At 39.1% G+C, this 24,568-nt stretch overlaps 2 protein-coding genes across 3 annotated transcripts; both read left to right on the top strand.

Moving 5' to 3' along the window:
• The first annotated feature begins 884 nt into the window (after nt 1–884).
• LOC121904117 (coiled-coil domain-containing protein 112) lies at nt 885–6,942 on the top strand. 2 transcript variants are annotated; one of them, XM_042421656.1, is made up of 14 exons: nt 885–968; nt 1,495–1,616; nt 1,956–2,077; nt 2,289–2,378; nt 2,636–2,711; nt 3,228–3,354; nt 3,707–3,823; nt 4,070–4,207; nt 4,715–4,836; nt 5,051–5,177; nt 5,277–5,444; nt 5,704–5,802; nt 5,998–6,116; nt 6,489–6,942. In XM_042421656.1, the coding sequence occupies exons 1-14, from the start codon at nt 924–926 to the stop codon at nt 6,517–6,519; spliced, it is 1,503 nt and encodes a 500-aa protein (XP_042277590.1). In that variant the 5' UTR covers nt 885–923; the 3' UTR covers nt 6,520–6,942. The 2 variants fall into 2 exon arrangements, with proteins under 2 accessions (XP_042277590.1, XP_042277589.1); XM_042421655.1 differs by having other exon boundaries at nt 1,492–1,616.
• Nucleotides 6,943–7,455: 513 nt separating this feature from the next.
• On the top strand, nt 7,456–23,133 carry pggt1b (protein geranylgeranyltransferase type I, beta subunit). The gene is made up of 9 exons (XM_042421867.1): nt 7,456–7,621; nt 8,441–8,559; nt 11,582–11,646; nt 12,178–12,329; nt 12,788–12,920; nt 16,399–16,444; nt 19,134–19,318; nt 19,960–20,068; nt 21,969–23,133. The coding sequence occupies exons 1-9, from the start codon at nt 7,494–7,496 to the stop codon at nt 22,133–22,135; spliced, it is 1,104 nt and encodes a 367-aa protein (XP_042277801.1). The 5' UTR covers nt 7,456–7,493; the 3' UTR covers nt 22,136–23,133.
• The last annotated feature ends 1,435 nt before the right edge of the window (nt 23,134–24,568 follow it).

Below are 24,568 nucleotides of genomic sequence, written 5' to 3'. Positions count from 1 at the left end.
GAAGTAAACATTTACAGATAATATAATTTTGTAGCTGACTCCATAAATAAAATAGTAAAAAATCAAAATATTTTTTCTTTTTGGTTTCCAGTCAAAAATGATGGTTCTGGTTCAGACATACCTCATGTAAAACTACTTAAAGCAGTATGTAGGTACATAAGCTTAAAGTCCCCCTCCACTCAAAAATATGCTTTTCTTCTTGTTCTTTCAGTTGGATGTTTGAGCTTCACTGTGCAGAATGATGTATGTGCAGAGTTTGACACTAGAAGGCTGTTTTCACATTTATCTGCTGAAAGTGGAAAGTTTCTCTGTGCTCACTGAAAATCAGTTTTAAGGGAAACTTGAAGCCTCCAGTGCACTAACACTGATAATGGACTTTACAGTGAAGTAGGAGACATCTTGTATCCAGCAGTTAAACTTCTGAAATGAAAAATACTTTCATATTTATAGATTCTGGTATTTTTAATGAGGGAGAAGGAGGAGATGTAATTTTAAGGTTTTTAATGAGGTAATTGAACTTTTTTTGTGGAAAAACCATCAGACACTGATTAATATTCAAAGTAGAGTATTTTATATACATCTTAAAACAGGTCTGGAGGGGATCTTTAAGCAATAAAAGTACTCGATTAAGATTAAGGAAAAATTGTGGTCTTGGAAACAAGCCATATGGTGGAAGATAAAACTGTTGTCATGGTTACAGTCTCCTGGTTCTGTTAGGTTTGTCTCGTTTTATGCAGCCGTCTGAACAAACGGATGTATAATAAGATACATCCATGATAAAGTCCAGTCCAGTCCAGTCCAGTCCTGAGGTTATACACACTGTACAAGCAGCGTCCTCTGCTGGTTTTAAACAGGACTTCTTTTAATGTCAAGCACGCCGCCTTTTTAAATAAAGTTGGTTGTGTTTACACAGTCAGTTGAACATGGCTTCCCTAGCAACCAACCGTTGCCCCGATAAACGTTTCTCGGTAACTATCACAGAACTATTTTACTGCCTTTGTTGAAAACTTAACAAATAGTTAGTGGTCATTTGACAATATTTCAAATGTTTAAAATGTGTTGGAAAGGCGGGAGAGGCTGAGGAGTCACTGTTGAACGACTGACTGACGACAGACCAAGATTGCTAGCTAATGCTAGCTAAGTTAGTGTTAAATTACAGTGGGAGGGAAACCATAGACATATATGCAGTATGTCTATGAGGGAAACCGCTTGCTGATGTCATAGTTTTATTTTACACTCACAAAACACTAATCGGATGAACACTTATCATACAGTTGTGTAATTATTTTCATGTGTTTGTCTCCTATTACCTGATATGTCCGACAATGGACACCTATTACATCACTTAGTTACCCCTAACGTTGTGGTGCCAATTAGACGTTCTATTATCGGACACGTTCAGGATCTTGCCAAGCTGATATATAACTGCAATGATTGTTTTGTATTACACTGTGATCAGCTTTCGTGTTTTGTCTTGACTGAATGAATGAGCAGGGGGAGGGAGACAGTGTCCAGCAGCCGTGCACATCATCCTCCCCAGTCTGCAGTGAGGATCAGAGGCAGACCACACAGAAAGCTGCACAGTTTGTCAGGGAAGCTGAGAGGACCAGGAGGCAGTAAGTTTAGCTTCTCATGGCTATTTAATCATTTTATTTGGATTCATCAAACTTTTCACCTTCACCGCATGGATACAGCGTGCGGACCAAATCACAGGAACATCATACAATAGAAAGAAATCCAACTACACATCTACAGCCTCAACATAAAGTTCACCTCTGAAAAGTAAAGCACATTCCTTATTTGTGCTGTGTTGAAAATGTAACAAATCACCAAAACCACAATAACACCAAATCTGTGTTCTTGTAAATCATTGTAACCCCATTAGGCATGAAGTCTGTCTTCACTGGTCAGTTATGTAACACACCACATTGAGCTTTTTCTCTTCCTCTTCTCAGGATTGAAAAGTTGGAGAAAGAGAGGACACTGAGTGTTCAGTGCAGAAAGAATGGCTGGACAGATGTGTCTGGAGAACTGGAGGAGTACGAGAGAGTGCTGGAGGAAGAAAGAAAAGCTGAGAGTGGGTCTTTTTTTGTATTGCATTAGCATAATCTTTCCTCCAGTTGTTTTAATGTGGCAGGGTGAACAGGGCTTTGTTTCAGTATTATTATCATACACTTATATCCAGTTACCTTTAGCGGTATGATCCTTGCTCACTATTCCCTGGAAGTGGAGTCACTTAACTTAACCTCTGTGATTTACAAATGTTCTGTTCATTTGTCTTTCTTTAGAGACAAATCTTCAAAAGCAGCTAGCGAAGATTCATGATGGAGTGAGGAAATTTCAGAGACAGCTGATAGACGTTAAACCAACTCCTGAGTGTAAGTAATATCAGTTAAGCAGCCATATATATTAAAATAATAGTTGTGTATCTTCCAGTCTTTATTTGTAGAACCTTAAACAAAAATCATAGTATTTTGTTACACCTTTCATTCAGCCATCTTGTTCAGTATCTCAATATTTATGCCATTCTGTTATATCAATATTCCAGGTGCTGTTGTAAATTAGCACACTAAGCAATATAAGCAGTTTTAGCATAGATTAATAATGGGTTTTACATTTCTACTTGGGTTTTCAGTGATTGAAAGACTGAAGGAAATCATGTCAGAGGTGGAAATTTCAATCAACACCCTGAAAGAGGAGGAGCGCTCATGGTAAAAGCACACACCAAACAACAAAGGACCACATTAGACTCAGTGACCAGAAAAATATAAAACCTCTATATAATGTAATGCACGTCAACATAGTAGCCCTTCCATGAACGCTACATTTAACTTATGTATAATGTTACATTTTTGTTGAGACACTGTGAGAGAAGTTTTACTGAAATCCCAGGTGTTTGTAATATTTTAAATATAAAATACTCCCCAAAAAGTTAATACTTTATAAATACTGATTGAATGATTAATTTTCTCCTGCCAAATTTGACTACATCGATGAAGGAAAATCATAAATGTTACATTGTTTCATCATTTGTATCGTTAAAATTGTGTAACTTCTTATTAATGAGAATGCGAATCAATACTCAGCACAGTACTCTCAAAGTAATCAAAAAGCGAAACGTTACATACAGCCACGTTTATGGCAATGCTGTGTTTTGAGAATGAATATATGTACTATAATGAAAATATTATTACTAGTTGTCATTTGTCTTTCTCTGCTCCTCTCAGCTTTGAGGATCTTTTGAAGGAGGAGAGGACTTGTAGACAGGAGATCACTGCTTATGAGAAAAAGATTGAAAACTGGAGCCTTGCTGTCAAATCAGGCGCCAAACTACCCACAGCTCCCACTGTGAAGGTCTGTGTCTCCTCACCTCCCCCCTTTTCTGTATTGTCTCAGCTGTCATCTATGCAATCAAAAGATGGAGACCTGAGTTTGTGTTTGAGTAAGGAATCTTAGAATTGCAGTGTGATAAATAAATATTATGAGATATTATTGCTTTTGAGCTCAGACAGGACTTGGAAGATGACAGCAAACAGGTTTCTGCATGTAAGCTTGTCTCTGATATCATAAGAAAGTTTATATAATCCGTCTTACGTAGTTTTAGGAGGTGAGAGAAAAACGTTTATCCTGTGCCCACTGAAACTCTGTTAACGCGCATCTAGTCCTCTGACCCATGCAAGACTTCATTTATTGTCTTTTTCCAAAGACCAAACCACTGGACAGAGATCTCCCTGCAGAGGTCAGAGCACTGGAATCTTTCCTTCAGAAGACAGGAGGCCCTCATGGTGGCTGGGACCAGTATGACCACCAAGCCTTCCTCAAGGTAAGATACTGTTGTCACTCTGTTTAGATAACTTCTCTTGTAGTGGAAATTCTTGTTTCTCTTCAACTTACAGAACAATCCACACAGTCACTGATCACCATTCCTTAAAATGATTGTGTTCAAATGTTTTGCTCCAGGCAACTTATGCAGACGCTAAGCTAAGAGCTGATTGACAGTCCTTCTTATCATTTGGACACTTCTCCACGAGATTCTTGTCTGAACTAATTGAATCTGCTTGATTTACAGGTCTGGACGAAGCACAGTGGGCAACCAGCCTACAGGAAAGAGGCCAAACTGTACTTGCCTGGTAAAACACTGGAGGAGATTGAGCAACATGAGGACTGGCACCAGGAGCTGATCTATTTACAGGACAGGAAGAGAGAGGTAGAGGAACTGTGACAAAACATGTATGAGCTCAGTAGGAAAACAAACCTCTTGCATAAGTGTATAGTAAACAGAACAGCCCTCATGAAGCTGTGAGCATCTTAAAGGGGACATATACAACCAAACATGTAAGTGCCACACCATCATTATAGTTTTGACAAAGGCCTACATCGTTGTGGGTGAAGAACACATTTGCTTGTTCACTTGAATAGTTTGTGACAGTGGCAGTGACATTCACACACAAAAACACAGTCAGGGGCACAATCGCCTTTATTCCACACAGGTTATACATATAATTTTAGTTCAACCTTTACTATAAATTGATTGGTTCTCAACAGTGTGCCTGCAGCGCTTACAAACCTAAATTTAGTTAATCTCATTTTGAAATATCATTGTTCTTTATATACTTAATATAGCCAGGAGCTCAGAAAGAGCTATTTTGAAGCTGTGGTACTGCCTTCTAATTACTTTGTGGTTTTCATTTTTACTACCTGTTTTCATCCTCAGGCTATCCGGAGGTGGAAGGCCAGCAAGCAACAGGCCCGCCAAACCAGGATACAGAGCCAGGAGGAGGTGGAGGAAGCAGATAGGAGGGTGAAAGAAGCCAAGATCCAGGCTGAGCAACACAAGTCAGTCTAAAGTAGAATACAATAAAAAACTGATTGACGAGGTGGAATAGGCATTGATTGGTGAAAGGCACCCTCAGATCTCATGACCACCAAAAGGGTTTAATTTTCTCACCTTAAATAAAGCTGCTGTTTGAAGCTTTATTTGGTCATAATCTTTCTTATTGTCACTGTGGTGTTATCTGTTTTAGCTTGTTATATTCTTCTTCTATTTTAGGGCTGAGGAGGAGAGGAGGGAGGCGGCACGGCGACTGGAGGAGTGGAGGGAAGAGAAGAGAAGGAAAGAGGAACAGGAAGAAGAGCAGAGACTTGCTGAGGAGATACAAAAGAGGAGACGGGCAAAGGTACATCGCACATGCACGTGTGTGAAAAATAATTTAGGTAGTAGATATGGTTATTTGTCTATACATATTTACAAGTCAAAATGATTTCTGTTTCATCAGGAGGAGCGTCGTCGTCAGCTAGAAGTGAAGCTGACCATTGAGGAGCAGCTACGACTGAAGAGAGAAGAGGAGGAGGAACAGACGAGGATGAGAAGAGAGGAGGAACAGAGGGAGGTGGATGAGAGGAGAAGGGAGGCAGCGAAGGGCATCAAACGCTTCAGTGAAAGGGTACGGAGTCTGAATCATGGAAACAAGAGAGATAGAGAAACCCAAGACCTGTTGTAGGTTTCAATGCAGGGTGCCTGAGAAGCCACTTTTGATGTGTCAGGGCACTTTTTTTTAGTTATGCAAGGTTATTATGGGATATGAGGGTTAATGTGAGGGTTAAAAGCTAATGTTAGTAGATAAAGGTATATGTTTGTGTAAATATATAAAGCTCCTGCACAAGTTTTACTGCATTACTGATGCTGTTTCTGCCTTTCTGCAGGATCTTCACAAGGTGGAGGCAAAGTTTCAGGAGAAACAGCTGAAGGAAAAAGAGGAAGAAGAGAGACATCAGAGAATCGCTGCAAAATTAAAGGAGAAAGTAAGGGTCATATATGACAAGAGCAATAAATAAAATGAAGGACTTGATCATTCATTACCTTAATAACCTAGGTACTGAGAGAGAGCCTCAGAAAAAAAGACATTTTTTTTATCTCAAAATAAAATTATTTCAACCTTAAAATAAACAGGTTTGTGGTTTCAGGATGAGGTTGATGTTTATTTGTTCCTCATGCAGGTGGATGGTCACGTCAGCAGAGACCCGTCCAGACTGACGCGTCTCACCAAGGGATGGGAGGAGCGAAAGAAAAACATCGGACCTTCAGGAGGAGGACCTGTGCTACAGATGTTTCACAGGTCAGATTGCCTATACTTTTACTGCACACTACAGGCGTCTATTAAGGTTTTTTATCAAGCAGTTACTGAGGTAATTACAAGTGACTGCTTGTTGACTTAAAGACATGGTTGTTATCAGGTATTTTAATGTTGCTTTGTGTTTCTTTATTTGTTGTTTGTAGTTTTATCATTTTTTGCAGCCTCAGTTTTAATTGATCCACAATCTACAGTGTGGACAAAATGACAGGAAACATTATCTTAGTATCTATTTTTGCTGAGACTATGTCAGAAATTATTTTGATTTTGTCCATCCTGAATGCATATTCAAGGGCCATGTTTTTTCTTTAGCTTTCAATCCCTGAAATCTTTTTTTGTTTTATTGTTTTTTTGCAGAGCTGTTCCCAGTTGGAGACAAGGCCTGTGATGAACAACAATAGAAGCCAACTAAACAGTCCTTAAAAAAAAAACTGTTTTCTGTGTTTACAGAAATCAGTTAAAATGAACACTACAATGTGGCCTCAACAACAGATTGTGCCTTTATTTGAATCTACTGTGTGCTGCTGTACAATCTATCACTTGAACTGATGTAAGTTTATGGAATTTTTCTCTTAACTCTCACATACTGTTCATATTCTGACCCGTCACAATATTACCTTATACTTACTCATAAATACCTCATCAGTCACAGATAAATGAGTGATTTATCCTTCATGAAGCTTTCAGAGAGCAGAGAGAGTTCTTACACTTTTTGTTAATGTGATTGTAAATTGTAGATTGTGATGTTACTTAAAACAGGAGAACAAAACAATTTCAATGAATTACATTAAATGTGAAGAATGCAACAATATTTCTGAATGGTGATTTTTGAATTTTTAAATAAGTATGGATCAAACACTCTACAAAAATGTGTATCAGCTGCACAAAAATGTTTTTAAAAAATTTAAATATTTCCATTTTTGTATATTCTGGTTCACATTAGAAGAAGTCATAAATGTGAGCGTAAGTGTTTAGGGTGTTTTACTGCTCTCAAATGTAAAAATGAGTCGAATTTGACCCTGAACAGTATGTAAGGGTTAAATAAAAGATCATCATTACAGTTTTGTCTGGTCTCTCATAACTTCTCTCTTACCTCTGGTGGTGTGTTTTACTGGTTTGTGATGGATTGGTCACAGTCACTGTTACTGGATATTCACAGCTCTCAAGCTAGAGACCTAACAGGTTGCATCATGAAACATGACAGTGTCCACGACGCAAAACCTGCATGTTATTCTGTGTATTAATTGTGATTTTGCTTAAGTGCACCAAATTTCTCTCTCTGCACAGTGCGCCGTACTGTAGAACTTTTGTTTTGAAAAATACACGTACCGGAAAAGATTCCTCATAGGTGCGGATGCAAAGATGGCGGAAGAGGAGAGCCAGTTTGAAGAATTTGAGCAGATAGACTTTTTAAGAGATAGACATGTACGATTCTTCCAGAGAACGCTTCAGGTGTTACCTGAGAGATACGCCTCCCTGGAGACAACCAGGTGAGTTCACTGAAATGAAAAACGTTACTCAGGTTTATCTGTTTTATTGAAAAACTTGACCAGCAAGCCAAGCTAGCCGTTACCAACGCTTTTGAATGGAGGCTAGTGCTACTTAGCTTAGCAAGCCAAGCTAGCCGTTACCAACGGTTTTGAATGGAGGCTAGTGACATTTAGCTTAGTGTGCTCGGTAACATGAGCTAGTGAAGTTATGACAGATTGGCTGTAAAACAAGGAACTGACTGCCCAACGGTGCACAACGCCCCGTTCAACGTATGAGTCAACATTAGAAGTTTATATTATCATAGGACATAGGCTAACTCTTTTTAAAAAATGGCTTAAAAAGCTTTCTGTTCAGGAAGGCTTTCCATATTTTCTTTCTGTTGTGTGTTGTATGTTATTAATGCTGTAGCACCTGGAGATTCATTACGAATGACAAGTGCAGTACACATTGAGTATATTTATTATTAACTTGAAAGTGATCTTCAGGTAAAGTAGACTTAAATTGCTCAGGGTTTTAATTAACTAGTAAACTAAACAAACATCTCGCCAGTTGGCTCAAATATCATCGGCTGAACTTAACCAATTGCTAAATAATGACTAGATGACCAACCACGTTGCCTAACTTTATTCTTTAAAACATTGTTTTGAACTAGGTTTTATCACCCAGGTATCTAATGTGACCATTCACTGTCACAGTTTACATTACCTTTGATTTGTTGCATAGCTCTAACATTGCACTCATGATGAAATATGTTTTCTTTATGTCTATCAGTATTATAAAGTGAAATTCATAAGATTGCTCTGTGCCTCCTTTTCCAGGTTGACTATTGTATTTTTTGCCCTGTCTGGTCTGGATGTGCTGGATGCTCTGGATGTAATCGATAGGAACATCATGATTGAATGGATCTACTCATTACAGGTTCTACCAACAGAGGACCGTAAGTCTCCTGCCACACATCCTGTTTCTCCCCATTCACAAAAAAAATCAAGCCAGATCATTTTATTTATAGAGCACATTTAAAAACAATAAAAGTTGACCAGAGTGCTTTACAGACACTGAGAAATACAATCAAAATGAAAACACAAACAAAGTTATGAGGATAAAGGGGAAAAATAAAAAAATGCAGAATAAAATAAATAAAATGGGTTTTAAATCCTAAAAACGCAACACCATTGCACAGAGAACAAATAATGAATAGAGATAGAAAATAAATAAGATAAAAACAGTAACCCTTCATGTCTTCATGATGACTATTAAAAGGCTGAAGAAAAGTGATGAGTCTTAAGATGGGTTTTTAAAAATATCAGTTTAAGGTATAGGATCTAATGATGAGAGGCAAACTATTCCACAGTTTAGGGCCAACAATGGAAAATGCCTGATTACCTCTGGATTTTCAATGGGAGCGTGGAATGAAAAGCAATCAAAAAGAGTAGATAAAATCCATAAAAGGTCTTTTCAATGTCATCGTGTGAATAAGCTGAATTTTAGCTGATAATTGTGTTGTGGCCAGAAGGGCTTTCTCTTAGCAGCACTCAGCAATTCAGAGCGATTTAGATTTGCCAATTCAATATATATAGTACACTTACTAACTTCAATTTCCCTTTGTAATTAATAAAGTATCTATCTGAAATAACAATAGAACAAAATGTCAAACAGATTCTAGTCGTAGTTGCAGAATGGTGCATAAACTGAGGCTGATGTTTACAAAGTTGTCGCCCCATTGCATGCTGTGAAGCTTTCCAATACACCCACCCTCCCAGGAGGCCAAAGTATGACGGTTTTCAAGGCCGACTGTGCAAGTAATCGTTACCAATAAGCATGACATAATGAAGCGTAACATGAAGCAGCAAATCAAAGGCAGGTGTCACCCTCACTACATTGTTAATAGGTTGAATGAAGCATAATCACCTCTGACACACAGCTGTTACAACAGACATACTTCTGGAATTTTATTCAATTATTTTAACAAATTTAGTAAACATAGTCTGTGTAAATAAAGATCAACCCATTTTCCCTGATCTTCAGCATTATAAATTTAATCTGGTACATAAATTCAAATAAATAAGAAAGCAAATGGGATGAAAGCCTGTCAGCTTCAACAACAACATTCTTGTGAGTCAGACATAACACCGTCAAAGCCTCGGGGGAGCTGTAGTTGTTGAGTGCTTAAAAAGTAATTAGGGGTCTATTTTTACAGAAATGGCAGGATGTTTTAATTTTTTTTGCCAGTATAATAGAGATCCTTTTATATTAGACTGTGGTCAGAAAAGCCATTGTGAGCCCTTGAAATAAAAGCCCTCTATAAAATATTAGGGCTATGACTAACAATTATTTTCATTATTAATTAATTTGCAGATTATTTTTTCAATTAGTCAAAAAAATGCTTGAATTATAATATGTCAGAAAATAGTGAAAAATGCCTGTTACAATCTCCTAAAGTTTAGGATGATGTCTTCAAACATCTTGTTTATTCTGAGCAACAGTAAAAAAAAAGAAAACAAATCACTAAATTTACAATTCACATAAGACTGAGAAAAACAAAAAACTGGGACATATTTGGTATTTTTGCTTGAAAAATGACAAACAATTGATTGATTAGCATAGTTATAGTTGCCAATTCATTTTCAGTCAATCAATTAATTGATTGATTGTGTCAGCTCTAGAGAATATAGTTTTCTAGTAGAACAGAGATTAGCTTCAAAAGGGGAATATATCTCTATATATGGACTATATATGTGGGACTGTAAATTACTGTATTGTCATTATGGGCAGGCTCCGAGAGGACACACAACATCTGTAATTATCATCAATAGAGAAGTTTAGTGGTGTTGGTCGTGTGTAAATGGTCATAATGTTCGGGTGCTTCTTGTGGAAAGGACAGAAGATACTTATTTCAGGTCAGGCAGACGACTCTAATAATGTGATGGAATGTATTTGTTAAAGTGTTGATGGTTTCATCAGGGTGGGAGTGAGCGAGGGCAGCTGGGGCGCTGTTGGCTCAGGACAAGTTTAGGTTACGGCCAGATTTTCTTCGAGGCCTTTGTTTCAGGAAAGTCTAGTCAAGTTCACAACTTTAGAATAGTCAAACTTCAAAGTCTGAAATATTTTCACACTTGCTGAATTCTAAAACAGCTATTGGCCTCCAGGTGTCCTCCTCACCTTATCTGCTCCAACTGTACCTCTGTTCATTAAGGAAAGTTTGACTCTAAATATTTAATGACTTGTTTTTTTTCTGTCTGTTAACAAGCCACTCTGTGCCATCTGTTTAGATGCCCAGTTAGTTAATTATTCAACACATCAACAGAAATCATGTCGGGATAGACGTGCTTGATTGGACTCATTTTTGCTGCTGCCATATGTTTGGTGTCTGGCAAGTTTCTTGTCATTAGATGTGAAAATACAGCTTGGTAGGGTTTTTTGGTAGGTACGTTTTTTGAAATAAGAATTGAAAAGCAGGCAGTTTTGTTTACATCAGTATACTGAAAATACATGAATACTATAGACTTTTCTATTTTGACTGAATGCAGATTTGCAAAGTACAAACTAAAAAATAAGAGAGCTTAACATTTGATGTAGTGCAACATGATTTTTTCTAAGCATTTCATAGTCAGAAATCTTGACATATGATATGTGACCCATGCCAAAATGTTGATCTGAGAATGCTTAAATTGTCATATGCTGAAATTGTTACATTTTGTGCACTCTTTGCAATATGACATGTTGTTTATTGGGTCCTGCCATATATAAAGTTCCTCTTATGGCCACTAGATGGCAACAGCACACTGTATTTATCACTAGTAGGTCACCTCATTGTGCATTTTTGCTGCACCTCACTGAAGGTCAGTGTAAACAGAATGAGACCTTGTTTGTGAGACAGTGAAACAAAATAGTGGTTTCTTTTCCCAGTTGTCTTAATTTTTACAATGTACACAATGCCCTCCACTGTTGATCTTTTCCAGAATCCAACCTAAGTCGCTGTGGGTTTCGAGGATCGTCACATATTGGTATTCCTTACAGCACCAAGGTACTTCCTCCTCATATTCTGCACTGTTTCCAGACTTATCTACAAACCTGTACCTTTATATAAAATCCACATCCACAGCAGTCTAAAGATATATTTTGGGTCAATGTGTACTTGTTGCTTTGATCCCATCTTCCCTCTATTTTACCATCTGAATCAATCCTTAAAAATATTTTTATATGATGCTGTTTAAATTACTGTACCAGCCCGCTCCTTCACATCAGGGGGGCTAGACCATTTCTAGTTAAAAGCATCTTTCTAGCAGCTTTAATATTACCAGTCAGTGTAATAGATATATTTGTTCCATTTTGCATTACTGATTGACTCTCATTACTGCTCCCCATGGAGACATAGTTGTGTATAATGGCAAAGAAAACCTGAATACTTTCTCCAAGAGGTCTATTTAGCTGTTTGCAAATAGCTAAACACTTAATCTGTTTGGCCCTGCATTTTTTTTCATATATTGTAATGTTCTTGTTGTTGCCTTTCCACTGCAGCTGTATCAATAATATCTTGTTTTGATATTTTGTTCAGGGTCCAGGGGTGCTCCATCCATACGACAGTGGCCATGTAGCCATGACCTACACAGGGCTGTGCTCACTGCTAATACTGGGAGACGACCTGAGCCGCGTTAACAAACAGGCCTGCCTGGCTGGTCTCAGAGCACTGCAACTAGAGGACGGCAGGTCAGTGCACTCTCTCTCTCACACACACACACACACACACACACAAATTTTCACTTACACTCTGATTTACACTGGCACTTTCATTCTGACTCAAATACACCTGAGGTCATGTGAAGACCAGCGGTCTTAATGTGGACTGACACTAACTCACGTTTGTTCTTGCAGCAGTACTTACACACACACACACACACACACACACACACACACACACACACACACACAGACACACAGACACATCCATTGTGTAAATCACGTTTGGCAGGTAACACCATCTTCAAACAGAATTAATACTGATTAAACATTTAAGCTGTCATTTTCATAGCAGTTAACATGATATGTCTCAAATGTTACAAATTCTAAATATACTTATTCAGCTAGTTTCGTTAGTTTTTAGTTTAGTTTTGCGTAAGTTTCCTGTCTTTATAGCTTTCTGTGTCTGTGCATCTTTCTGCTTCCAGTTTCTACGCAGTGCCAGAGGGAAGTGAAAATGACATACGGTTTATCTACTGTGCAGCCAGTATCTGTTACATGCTGGATGACTGGTCAGGCATGGACATCCAGAAGGCCATTGAGTACATCAGAGGAAGTTTGGTGAGTAGATATTAAAAACCTAGACTGAGGCAAAGTGTTTGTTTTACCTCTAATCAATAAAACAGTGAGAGCTGTATTCCAAGCCAGCGGGACGGCCTCCAATTGTACAACTTCTGTGTCTGCGTCTGCACTTGAATGAGGCCACCCACCTTCAGAAGGTGGCACTCTGCCTAGAAATACTTCATTTATAATAAATGGAGGGGGTTGAGCGGTGCATCATGGTCTAAAGCTGTAGCAGAGGTTTTTTCCACCCCGCCAGCAGGAAAAATCTAGTTTCAAGTTTATGATGTGGCACTTGAGTGATATTTTTGTTACATTGTTTACTGATGTCTGACTCAACCCTTATTTTAGCCTCACTGTTTGTTTTTCTATCAAATGTGAGTCAGACACATCAAAGTGGCGTTGTCTTCATGGTAGTCATCTCTGTGTCATTTACAACTCAAGTCCCAGGAAAAGAGAGAAGATCCCATTCGCCTCTAAACCTCAGCTTATTTCAAGTTTAACATTTAACACAAGAGTGTTTCATTACATAGTGTCTGTATAGTGTGCACGGGTGTGTATGCAGCATTCTCACACCCATACACACACACAAACACTAAGAGAGAGAGAGAAAAAGAGAGGCCTGTTAATTAGTTAACAGATAACTGTAAATCATGACTGAGAAGTATATTTAGTCACTGGCCACATACTGGTGGTTGGATTCTAAAATGTCTTTGGCAGTGCGAGTTAGCTGATGGTGAATATAAGAGAAAACACCAGATGATGGTTGGTTTTGTGTAAAAGGGCCTCGAACAGTAGAGAAGTCAACCAGCCACCCTGAAGTTTCACCTGGCGCCAGGTATCCATTTACCAACCTTATTGTTACACACTGACACACTGACAGACAAGGAGTCAACCCTATTAGTTTTTCCCAAGTGACAGCCATCTGTTATATATCTTTTGCATTTTTTAAGGAACCGCTGTTTATAATAGGAAGTGTCTTTCATAAAATAGCTTCAAAATTTGGCACAGTTTTAGGATAAATAAGGTCTTTTTAAAGCAAGTGTGTAACTTATCCAGGTTTATGAAAACCTGTTCCATTTTTGGTGAACAGAAATACCAAGTCCCCATTTGTAGTCCCAAAACGAGGTAATAGAGTGTACTTATTCATTACTGTCAGTTATTTTTAGCTGCTTTGTTCCATTAAAAAGCTTGTTCAGACTGAAAAATAAGAAAAACCTATCTGGGACCTTTGACTATTTTTGTAACAATTCCTGAACAAATTCAAATAATAGTGTACTGTAGCTACTGGTTAACAAAATTACAATGTAACAACAATGTAAACTGCAAAACAAAACAAAGTTAGACTTCTGTTTCTTAGTGTATGTTGTTGTGTCGTCATGACAAATATTGTTTAATTTTTGACTGCTGACACTCCATTGCATCACAAATGAATGCAAGAAGGAAGGCAAAATAAAATACATTGATGCATTACATAAATATATTACAGTAAATCAGTGGCGGCTGGTGAATTGGGGAGGACAGGAGGAAAACCAACATGGAATCTTACAACAAACTGCATCAAACTATATCATTGTTCCCCACCTGATGAAACCCGAGGGGTGGGGTGCAATTTTATATGGCAATAAAACAATTTGCTTTCAAAAACAAAAACCCCTGAGTGGTGAAAAGGCTGCTTCTTCAAAGAATATTAGCATATCCATAATGTCTCTAAACAAAGAAGAGCTCATTTAAGCCATGGAGTGGATCAAATGTGTCATTTTACCAACAAAGTCAAATTCAAATTTATAGTACTGTTCTATTGTGACAACAAATTTATGTTCTCATCAAAAACAGACAACATATCACATAATTTACACGTGTTTCCTATGTATTTTCTTAGTATGCAGAAATCCGTACGGATCATGGATCAACTACAATCCGTTACACCACTAGTTAACACTTGTTATTCTAGCTACTTTAAGCTTATTACTCAATATACGGCTCAGCCTAAAACGAACTAAAGAAACTGTCAGAAACAAGCAGCCAGACCTCCTGCACTCATTCACTAATCATACAACATCAACAGGTGACTGAACAACCGCTCAATTAAAAACGAATGAATGAGTGAGTCCAGACAGCTCACTGTAACTTCAACAAGCAAACTAACGTTACCCACAACACATTATATGATCTCTGCTGCATTCTTGTTAAGGAGATAAATTCACACAAAAGCCACACAGAGACATTAAACCATCAGAGATTAAATTAGCGACCAAAGAGACAGAGAGAGAGAAGCTGTATATGACTCATGTTATCTGATGTCTTCTTCTTTCTTTCATGGAGATGAAGTATTCATGTCATAACGTCCATCTGTAGCTGTTGGTCATCTTGTTTGTTAGTTAACAGAACTTTATGGCTGCTGCTTAACCAGTCTGATGTCATTAGCAACAATGACAAACAAGCTAAGTCTCCTGGTTGTTTCTCCGGTTGCTTCTCTCTCCAGCCTCCCCGGCAGCGTCCTACTGCTGCTGCCCTGCCCAGTCCAGATCATTTCTCACATTAGCTTAACAACAGTCCTTAACAGTCCTTCCATGGATGTATAAAGAGTCCTTCAGGCTGTTACAACAAGCTAACTGTTGCGTTGGCTAACACAAGGAGCTATCTACAGCTGCTACTCTGCCTTACAGTGGAGAGAATTGAAGATGAAATCTGGAAACTATCATTGGACCAACTCAATGTCAATATTGCATTCTGGTTGTTGATTGGTAAGGGAGGACGTCCTCCCTTGGAGCGTCATTTTACGTGTCATGGCCAATCACAGATTAGCATGACAAAAAATGAAATACATTGAGTCCAATGTAAGAGAGCCTGCCCTGCGGAGGTCAGCAGGCACCCGTCCTCCTCTGTCCCCCACTCCACCTCCACCAATTGTGCCCCCCCACCACCACTTCACACACTGCCCTTTCTCCTCCCACCCTGCAGGTGTCGCTGTTGAAGCATTTTAAACAGAATATCAGTAATGGATTTTTTCCAAAGCAGAGAGAAAAAATACTTTATAAATACTGAGATTTGGTAATGGTTTATTTCAACCAAATATTCTTTTTATATTTTGAGCTCCCTTTTGCCTCTCAAAAAATAGAGGAGGATCAACCTCCTCTGCCTCTATGGACCAGCCTCCACTGCAGTTGATGCATCCTGCAGTGACTTGACCAGTAGAAAAAAATTGTGAAGCCTCAAGATTGATTTCAAGAGTGATACATCACACTTGAGCAGTTCTTTAACAGCAGTGACATCTCTACATTCAATTTTAAATTATGGCTCACAAATGTTTTTTTCATTTTGAAAAAAGGTTCCGTATGAATAAATACGTACATGCAACAAATGAGTGCAGTTCAATCTTCTCTAGCACTAATCATTTTCCCCTGGAACAATAGCCTTTCTTGCTAGATGTCGTATTGCCGGTAATTGAATGGCTGTTTCTCTGTTCTCTACACAGTCATATGATAATGGGTTTGGCCAGGGAGCTGGGCGGGAGTCGCATGGTGAGTACAGTCATCTTCTAATGGTTTATATTATTTCTTATAGTTACAGACATCAGAAATGTGAGTTTGAAAGTTTTCCGCTCACTAGAGGAATAGAAATGTACACATTTGGCAGCCCACAGCCGTCAGAAGTCTGACATGTGAATATCACTTTGATTTTTAAGTGAAAGGGTTCATATCGGATCCAAACATTTGTGGGCGTGTTGGCAATGTTGTAGTGGAGGGCATGAAAGTGGCTGATGGGAGTAACTGGTTTAAAGGATTAGCTATTAAAATCCATTTCTGTAGATACATTGTCCTCATTAATCCCTCCCCTGCTCAAATTAAACCTTATTATTCTGGCACAAAAGCCCTCATCCTACTCACACACACACATTACAGTTCAAAGCACAGCTTGGAACATATCCGTAGTCGCCTTTTTGACACAGTAAAGGTAGCATTTCCTGTGACAACTGTGTGACAGACAGTGAATATATGGATTACATCTATAAAAATAAAACTGCTATAAATGGGCATATCCTGGTGCATCTAAGTGCTTTGTTTTCTTGTGATAAATTCAACTTCTATGATTACAGGCTTCATTGAGACTCTGCTCACTTGTGCACGCCAGCCAACTCTCTGTCTGAGGGCTGAGTACACATCAGTAGACATACAGTAGATGCTCATTACCATCCACCCGTGGAGTGTATGTTTGTTCAGCATCAAGACCTCCCACACTGCGCTTTAAATGTGCGCAGACTCTCACATTACGTTGTGTGCAAATATTTGTTTTTGAGCCACTGTATAGTCCAATACATGGAACATAGTATTACAGAAACAATGTGCCAGGATTAGAAATTAAATGTATTTATTTTACGTATTAAGTCGCCTTTTAATTTACTACTTCTTTGATGCCAGTATTTTCTTCTGCTTTAGGCTATGTACTATTGTTGTTTTTCATTAGACAGCACAGTTCTTTTTTCATCACTTGAAAAATTCCCAATTGTAGATGTCCATGAATTAACACTGCTGCTCATGGGTGAAAACGGTCACGTTTAGATGAGACTATGTTGTATCAATGAAAGGAGGGGCATGGTCCCAGAATTCTTGGTCCAGCAAACGCTTGTTGAGCAGCTGCTTTGACAGGAATACAACAGAAGAGCAACTGCTACAACTGTTTCCAGTGTAGCCAAATGAACTTGCATTGTTTTAATATAGATGTCAGTCTTTTGTTGCAAGGAGTCAATTTCTCCCTGCAACATAAATAACCCGCTGACAAAAAGAACTGAAAATGATCAGCAAAAATGTGTCTACAGATCAAGACATGAACGACTGCAGCCAGCACTAACCTCAGTGACAAATTCATTGCATTGCATACATTGCATGTCCTGTGATTGCTCCCCAGGGTTTCGCCAGTTGAATGCTTTCAATGTGAAGCAGCGGCAGCACAAAACATTCAGTTTGCATTAGCGGTAACTTAACACAGTTCTGATGCAGCTGTAGGAGAGTGAACAATAAACAGTGAGGCTGATGAGAGATAAAATTAAAAACAGTGACACTGGATTACATCCATGCATTGTTCCTTGTGAATGTCTTGTGCGTAGGTAGGCATTTTGAATCCCAAGCTGGAATGGCGGACTCCGCCACTAGCAATGAGAACTACTATATAGAGAGGTAATTACAGAATGTAAATACTTTGAATGGCTATTGCTGGCGATACAGCAACCAGCCAATAGTATCAAAAATGTGATTTGATTTCATGAAAATCTTAAGGATTATAACTAAGTATTAGGGTGGGCTATTGGGGTCATATGATTGTTCCAAACCTAAGATTAGGGTAAATGGTTTTGGATTTCCCAGAGCTGTCTTTGATTCAGATTTATATTATCTCCTCTGATCTTAACATGCCTCTAGCAGATATTGAGATAGACGTAGTTGATTGTAGACAGACGTGACATGCTTGCAGATTTACACTCCTGGCCCACACACTTCACTCCACCTTGTCTCAATCACACATGAACATGCACAAACACAGATAAGCAGCGACAGATGGTGTGTACGGAGGAGTTAAAGGCATTGTGATAATAAAAGCAGTTAACAGTTGGGTTGTAGAGGGTGATGGATAGTTGCTTCTTGTGAAAGTACTGATAACAGCCTGTCATCAATCAATAAGCACACTCGTGTTTGTATGACTCTACTGTCCAAGACACTCATGGCTGCATTGAGTGCTTGGTGTTAGGACTAAAACAAATCCTGATATTACTCAAAGGTTTATAGGGCTGCCAAAGCAGTCTTTTGTTCCTGCTAAAACTCCTCAGTTCTTTAATATTGAAGTATATCTATACAGGCATAGCAGTCATTTTCCCCACAAACGCACACACATAGCTGCATCTTCATGAACAAAACATAAGGTAGCTCCATGTTGTGATAACTTCCAAGGCAAGGAGGAAAGTGAGAATAGCAGCATGCAATCAAATATTTGGCAAGGAAAGGGCCCACACACAGACACACCCTCTGTTTTTACAGCTCTGCCCTGTAATCATCTAGTTGTCTGTCATTAAAACATGTCTGAAATGCTGAAATGCTCGCCTTCCAATATTATGACATTGTCGGAAATCAGTTTTCTCGTTTAATCTGGATTCATTTGTTATAAGTTGTCTATGTTTACTGTATGTGTCTGATGCACCTGCCTACCTGTCTGTGTGTCCAGGTGGCTGGACGTACTGTGCCATAGCCTCTCTGTGTCTGATGGGACGACTGGAGGAGGCACTGAGTCAGCGGGAGCTGGACAGAATTCGACGCTGGTGCATCATGAGGCAGCAGAGCGGCTTCCACGGGCGCCCCAACAAACCTGTAGACACATGCTACTCCTTTTGGGTGGGAGCTACGCTAGAGGTACTTACTGGTGTAAAACACATACATAATCATCCTCTGCATGCGTTAACATGTTTAGTGCATTTAAGTATTTGCTTTGATCGCTTTGAAAGTAAAAGGATGCATAAAATAATACAGGGTTTTTTTTTTTTAATTGCACTACACATACTCACGCTGTTTAAAGAGCCCAAAACCTTTCTGCATGTGGGTCATAACTATGCCAGGTACATAGATGCACACACATGATCTAGAAAACTGAACTTAACTAGAAAGTGATATGAGTAAGAGAGGGATACAGGCACACATTCAAATGCACAAAACAACACAATGCAGCAAAACTGTGAATTTCTGGGTCAAAACTGTGTCCGAGGTACAAATGTGCACACACAAAATATTTGTATATAGCGAAGTACGGTATGGCAAACATTGAGGTTCGCTGTTTTCTCCTTATAGTATTTGTATACATAGATATTGGAAATCAACATTATCTCACTTTCTAAACACAACATGCTTAGCATCTCTTTGGCTTTGCACATGTATTTTAAACTACTTAAATAGCCAGTTGACAATAATCAACATTTCTCTAATTGGTATTGAATAATGTCTCTATTGTTCCCTTCCTTTCCTCCACTGCTCTTACTACATCATCTCTGCTGTCCTAGCTCTTAGATGTGTTCCAATATACAAACTTTGACAGGAACAGGAGCTTCATCTTGTCCACACAGGATCGGTTGGTGGGAGGCTTCGCTAAGTGGCCAGACAGCCATCCAGGTAAACACTTTGACACTCAAAGCTTTGGCTTTTACAGGAACATCTTTCAGTAGACGTTTGCAGTCACCAGATAAACTGCAAATAAAAAGATGCTAGAGAAAAGCAAATAACAGAATGCTGCCTTAGTTTCTATGTATCTTGTGTCAGTGTTGTTTTGTGTATCTGCAGTGTGATTTGTGTCTAGGTAAAAGTGATGCAAATCCTCTGCACTTAACACTACTGTAGAACACAGGAGGGTTAAATGTCATGTTGATTGCCAATATGGTGGAAACTAAGTGTAACAATACACACATGGACTGGGTGAATTTGTAGAGGTTGCTGTTCTTTCTTATTGTTGCTGTTTATTTTCAGTAGCTCGCCTCAAGGACAGAAAGAGCAGTTTCAAAGTCTTCTTTGTGTCTTTCTCTCTTTTGGTTGGCCAGTTCCTACCCTGCCCTCCACAGGTGTGAAGAGGTCAGGGTGGAGTTGCAGTTGGCAGTTGTACTTGAGATCAATGGAAAAACTCTTGTAACCCTAACCTTCAATGATGTACATGTTTGTGTGTGTGTGTGTGTGTGTGTGTGTGTGTGTGTGTGTGTGTGTGTTCTTGCTTGCCCTTGTAATGTGTAATTGATGAGTCGATTGTTCACAGGTAGCCCGAGGACACAGGAGATCGAGCTCCTCATGTTACAGAAAGAAGGCAGGGAAGATAGGCTGGAAGAAACAAAGAGGCAAAACAGGCGCTGTATTGACAACGCCTCGTAAATATTACCAAACAAAAGAGAGTTTTAGGAAATGAAAGGATTCTAGCATTAGGGTTGTGTATACTTGAATAGGGCAGTCATGCAGAGCTTAAGCCATACAGGAACTGGTCTGGGAAGATAGGAAGGTAACAATAACAAGACAAAAGGAACAAAAGAAGGTGGTCCACATATAGCCAAATGCACTTTGAACATTTGACACAACCAGGTTCACTGTTGCTCTTTCAGGCATTCAGGTCATCTTAGTGTTCAGAATAGGAATAGTTGGGATTATATGGAGCAAAGGCCAAAATTTCGAACTGATTGAGTTACCAAGTTGATCTTAATACTATAAACTGCAATTCATATAAAAAGTCCCACCTCAAAATTTGGGCTAAAGGTGAAACAAATAGTCAGTTAATCCATTACAAAATCAATCTGCAAACAATATTTATTAATCATTGAGTCGTTTTAGTCATTTCTTTTATCAAGCAAAAACCGTCTCTCGTTGAAGGTTCCCAAATGAGAGGATTTGATGCTTTTCTGTTTGTTGTATAGCTGTAAATTAAATATCTTTTTGATTTTGGACAATTAAAGATGTCACGTTGGGCTCAGGGAAATAATGAGATTAGTTTTTCCACAATGTTGTGATGTTTTATGGCCTAAATGATAGTTGCAGCCCTGCTTGGACTAATGCAGACATCTCATTTGCATAACCTTGTGTCAGTCACTAAGAATCCTGATTGATACAGCTAATGGTGCTTTGATTGATTCCGATGTCCATGTCCAATGATCTGTCATTTCATTATAATTCAATTACTGTTCCATTTACTGGCCTGTGGAGCTTTTACCCTGATCCCAGAGGGGCCAGGGGGCCACCCTTTGTAAATAATTTATATCTACTTAAAAGAGCAGTACAAGAAAAACAAAGCTTTTGCATTATGGGAAATGGGATTGTTGTTTTATTGATTCAGTAATGGAGAGTGAGGTGACAACAACCATCATTGCCGTAGCTCTAATCACTCTGAAGTCTACAGACACACGCTGTCATATGCAGGTGCTTCTGTGCTGATACATTTTAACCATCTCTGACCTAGTTTTCCCTCTTCCCCTCCTTTCTTCACTCTTCCACCTCTATCCTTCCTCTCTCACCCTTTCTCATTCTATTTCCTGTCTGCCAGACCCTCTCCATGCCTACTTAGGGCTGTGTGGTCTGTCTCTGATCGGAGAGCCCAGCCTGAGGAAGGTCCACCCAGCTCTTAACATCACCCAGAGAGCCTTTCAGCACCTCCAGCAGCTGCAGCAGACATGGAGGGACAACACTGGCAGCTGTACCAGACAGCATTGACAGAAGGATGATCCACAGCTCTGCCTCTGAACAGGTTCGGTAATCAGGAACATCTAATAGAAGTCAGTCAGAGGCAACTGGACTTGTGTTTCTGGAAGACGTGAGGTCACTCATCTGAGAGGCCTCCTCATTTCAGGAATCAGGAAAGTTTTTGTAAGACTCCAGTTACACAGTGGTAACTTCGGGGAGCTCATTTTAAGTCCATCTAAAGCGACTTTTTTGTTAAGCAATATAAACCACACTTTTTTTGCTGCCTTTTTATTAGTAGACAAAAGTAAATACAAATGTGCATTGTGGTTTGTGGGAATAAAATTATGTGCCAGAATGTTAAATTTGAGTCACTAGTGACTTGAAGACATTTCAGATGCCTGAATTTCGCTACCTTTTTTTAAAAAATGAAATTTTGGAAGCAGTGTCTACATAGGCTGTGTAGCAAAAGCAGCACTTGAAAAGAGCAGCAGTTTGAGTCCACTGTCGGTGACTACACGGGATGCGTTCAGGCACATCATACAATCGCTGTGTTTGTAAAACGGAAGAAAATGGACTGAAATGTAAAAATACGCTTTGAGTTACAAGAATATAGCGCTAGTGTAACAGGAGCTGCTATGCTATTATAGTATTGATTTAAAACCGAAGCGTATCTGTTCCATCAGACGAACGACTGAAAAACGCAGCTGAAATGCTTCCTGTGTAGACAAACCTTTAGCCTCATCATCACAGTCGACACATCTGCTGTAAAACTTCTTAGTCAAAGATGAACACTACAGGCTTGCTTCCCATGAACATTAGAAACATCCCCGAAGACAACTTTATTCACAATTTGACAGGGAACCCCAGAGCAGGTTTATGGAACATCTAAATTATGTGTTTAAAAGGTTCTGGGGTAACTGGCACCTTCAGCAGCTGAAGGTTTTTTAAGTCAGCTTGTCTAATTTTGTTTTGTGCTAAATAATGTCCCTGTATTTAAAGAAAATATAACAAATAAATAAGCAGATTGATTTTTCACTTTTATTCACAAACCAATATGGGCACAGTGGTAATTTTTGGCGGATATTTGGAAACTGTTAAGATAAATACTCCTTTAGATGAACATTTCTTCATTTTCAGACAAAAACAACCTCAATGCAGTATCCTCCCAACAGTATATACAGTATTTATTTGCCTCTCTGCCCTCGTGACATCTCCGTCCTCACATTGCTCTTGAACGTCTTCAAAGCCTCGAGCACTCCGGTCCCAAAGGTGATACCAGCCTGGCAGGTTTACTCTCCTGAGCCTCGCCCTTCAGCTCTCTCTGGTTTCACCACTGCTGGCTTTGTTTAGTGATCAAGAGGAGATTTAAATGGTAATGCAAGTGCTGTGGCACAATAAACAGAGAGGCAGCTAAGAGCCAACAACCACCTTAAGGGTAAAATCTATGACTGTTGGAAGATAATTCAAAAACTCGTTGAAAAAAGATTAAAAAATGAGCTTCGCTACAGGCCTTATCTTCATAGATCACATAAAACCTAATTTATTGTTCAGATTTTTCCTGAGGCTAACAGAAAAAAAAGATGGAGCCTCATGAGGGAATTTGGTAAGAAAAGGAAAATCTTTGTTCCCTGCAAGGCAGTAACTGTCCATTTTAGCAGCAGATCCTTTTCTGACATCCCCATGACTCCTGAACTCCACCAGCTTCCATATTCCCTGCAAGGCACTAACCAGCTTGAAATCAATAGGAGGAAGATGAGACAGTGGCATCATAACTCCGAGGAGATGTATTGTTCTTAACAGAAGGAATCTGTTATTTTCAGAACTGAAAGGTAGAAAGGCAGGTAAAAAAAAAAACAAAGAACAATGAGCAGAGTGTGCCACCAGAGTCAAGTTACAGAAACAACCGTTGTCTGACATGCTGGTCAAATATTTGAGTTCTGAAATGTTTACTTTCCTTAAGATTTCTTTGACTAAGCCTTGTAATTCTACCATTTATCCCTGGTGCACTACTCACTGTCTGCACAGAGGCTCACAGACAGTTCAAGCCACTTGATATTTCAAGGCTCAGCTCATACAAGAGACCAGCCTTCTTGCTCTTAAGCTGAGCTACAGATGGATGATCTATAGTTTTGAATCCTAATACGATCCCAAACGTGGTGACACATGAGCACTGAAATTCTGAGTTGAGTTCAACCAGGTTTTCTTGCTTCCTCATCACATCAATGCTGCGATTCCCAGTGAGCAACATTTCCAGCTTCACTGACTCCTCAAGCTCCCTGCTGAAGCCACACCCTTTCATTTTAAAGACCGCTGTCACAGCAAACACCTGCTCCCTGGGATGACGAGTGAGGAGGAGACAATGTCACAGCAGGACACGAGCAGTGAATACATTGGCCTATCTGCAACATGTTACCTGCAGGAATCTGCTGTGTTTTGACTGGCTGTAAAAAAAAAAAAAAAAAA

Source organism: Thunnus maccoyii, chromosome 9 (genome assembly GCF_910596095.1).
Source record: "Thunnus maccoyii chromosome 9, fThuMac1.1, whole genome shotgun sequence".
Taxonomy (NCBI): Eukaryota; Metazoa; Chordata; class Actinopteri; order Scombriformes; family Scombridae; genus Thunnus; species Thunnus maccoyii.
Note: the sequence above shows the minus strand (reverse complement) of the source record. Positions and strands in the feature narration are given on the sequence as shown.

Bases quoted from the DNA above. Each gene is read 5' to 3' on its own strand.
- pggt1b (XM_042421867.1), top strand. From the start codon at position 7,494: ATGGCGGAAGAGGAGAGCCAGTTTGAAGAATTTGAGCAGATAGACTTT. The intron at 7,622-8,440 runs GTGAGTTCACTG...CTCCTTTTCCAG, and splicing joins GCCTCCCTGGAGACAACCAG to GTTGACTATTGTATTTTTTG. The intron at 19,319-19,959 runs GTACTTACTGGT...CTGCTGTCCTAG, and splicing joins GGGTGGGAGCTACGCTAGAG to CTCTTAGATGTGTTCCAATA.
- LOC121904117 (XM_042421655.1), top strand. From the start codon at position 924: ATGGCTTCCCTAGCAACCAACCGTTGCCCCGATAAACGTTTCTCG. The intron at 969-1,491 runs GTAACTATCACA...TGAATGAATGAG, and splicing joins GCCCCGATAAACGTTTCTCG to CAGGGGGAGGGAGACAGTGT. The intron at 5,445-5,703 runs GTACGGAGTCTG...GCCTTTCTGCAG, and splicing joins TCAAACGCTTCAGTGAAAGG to GATCTTCACAAGGTGGAGGC.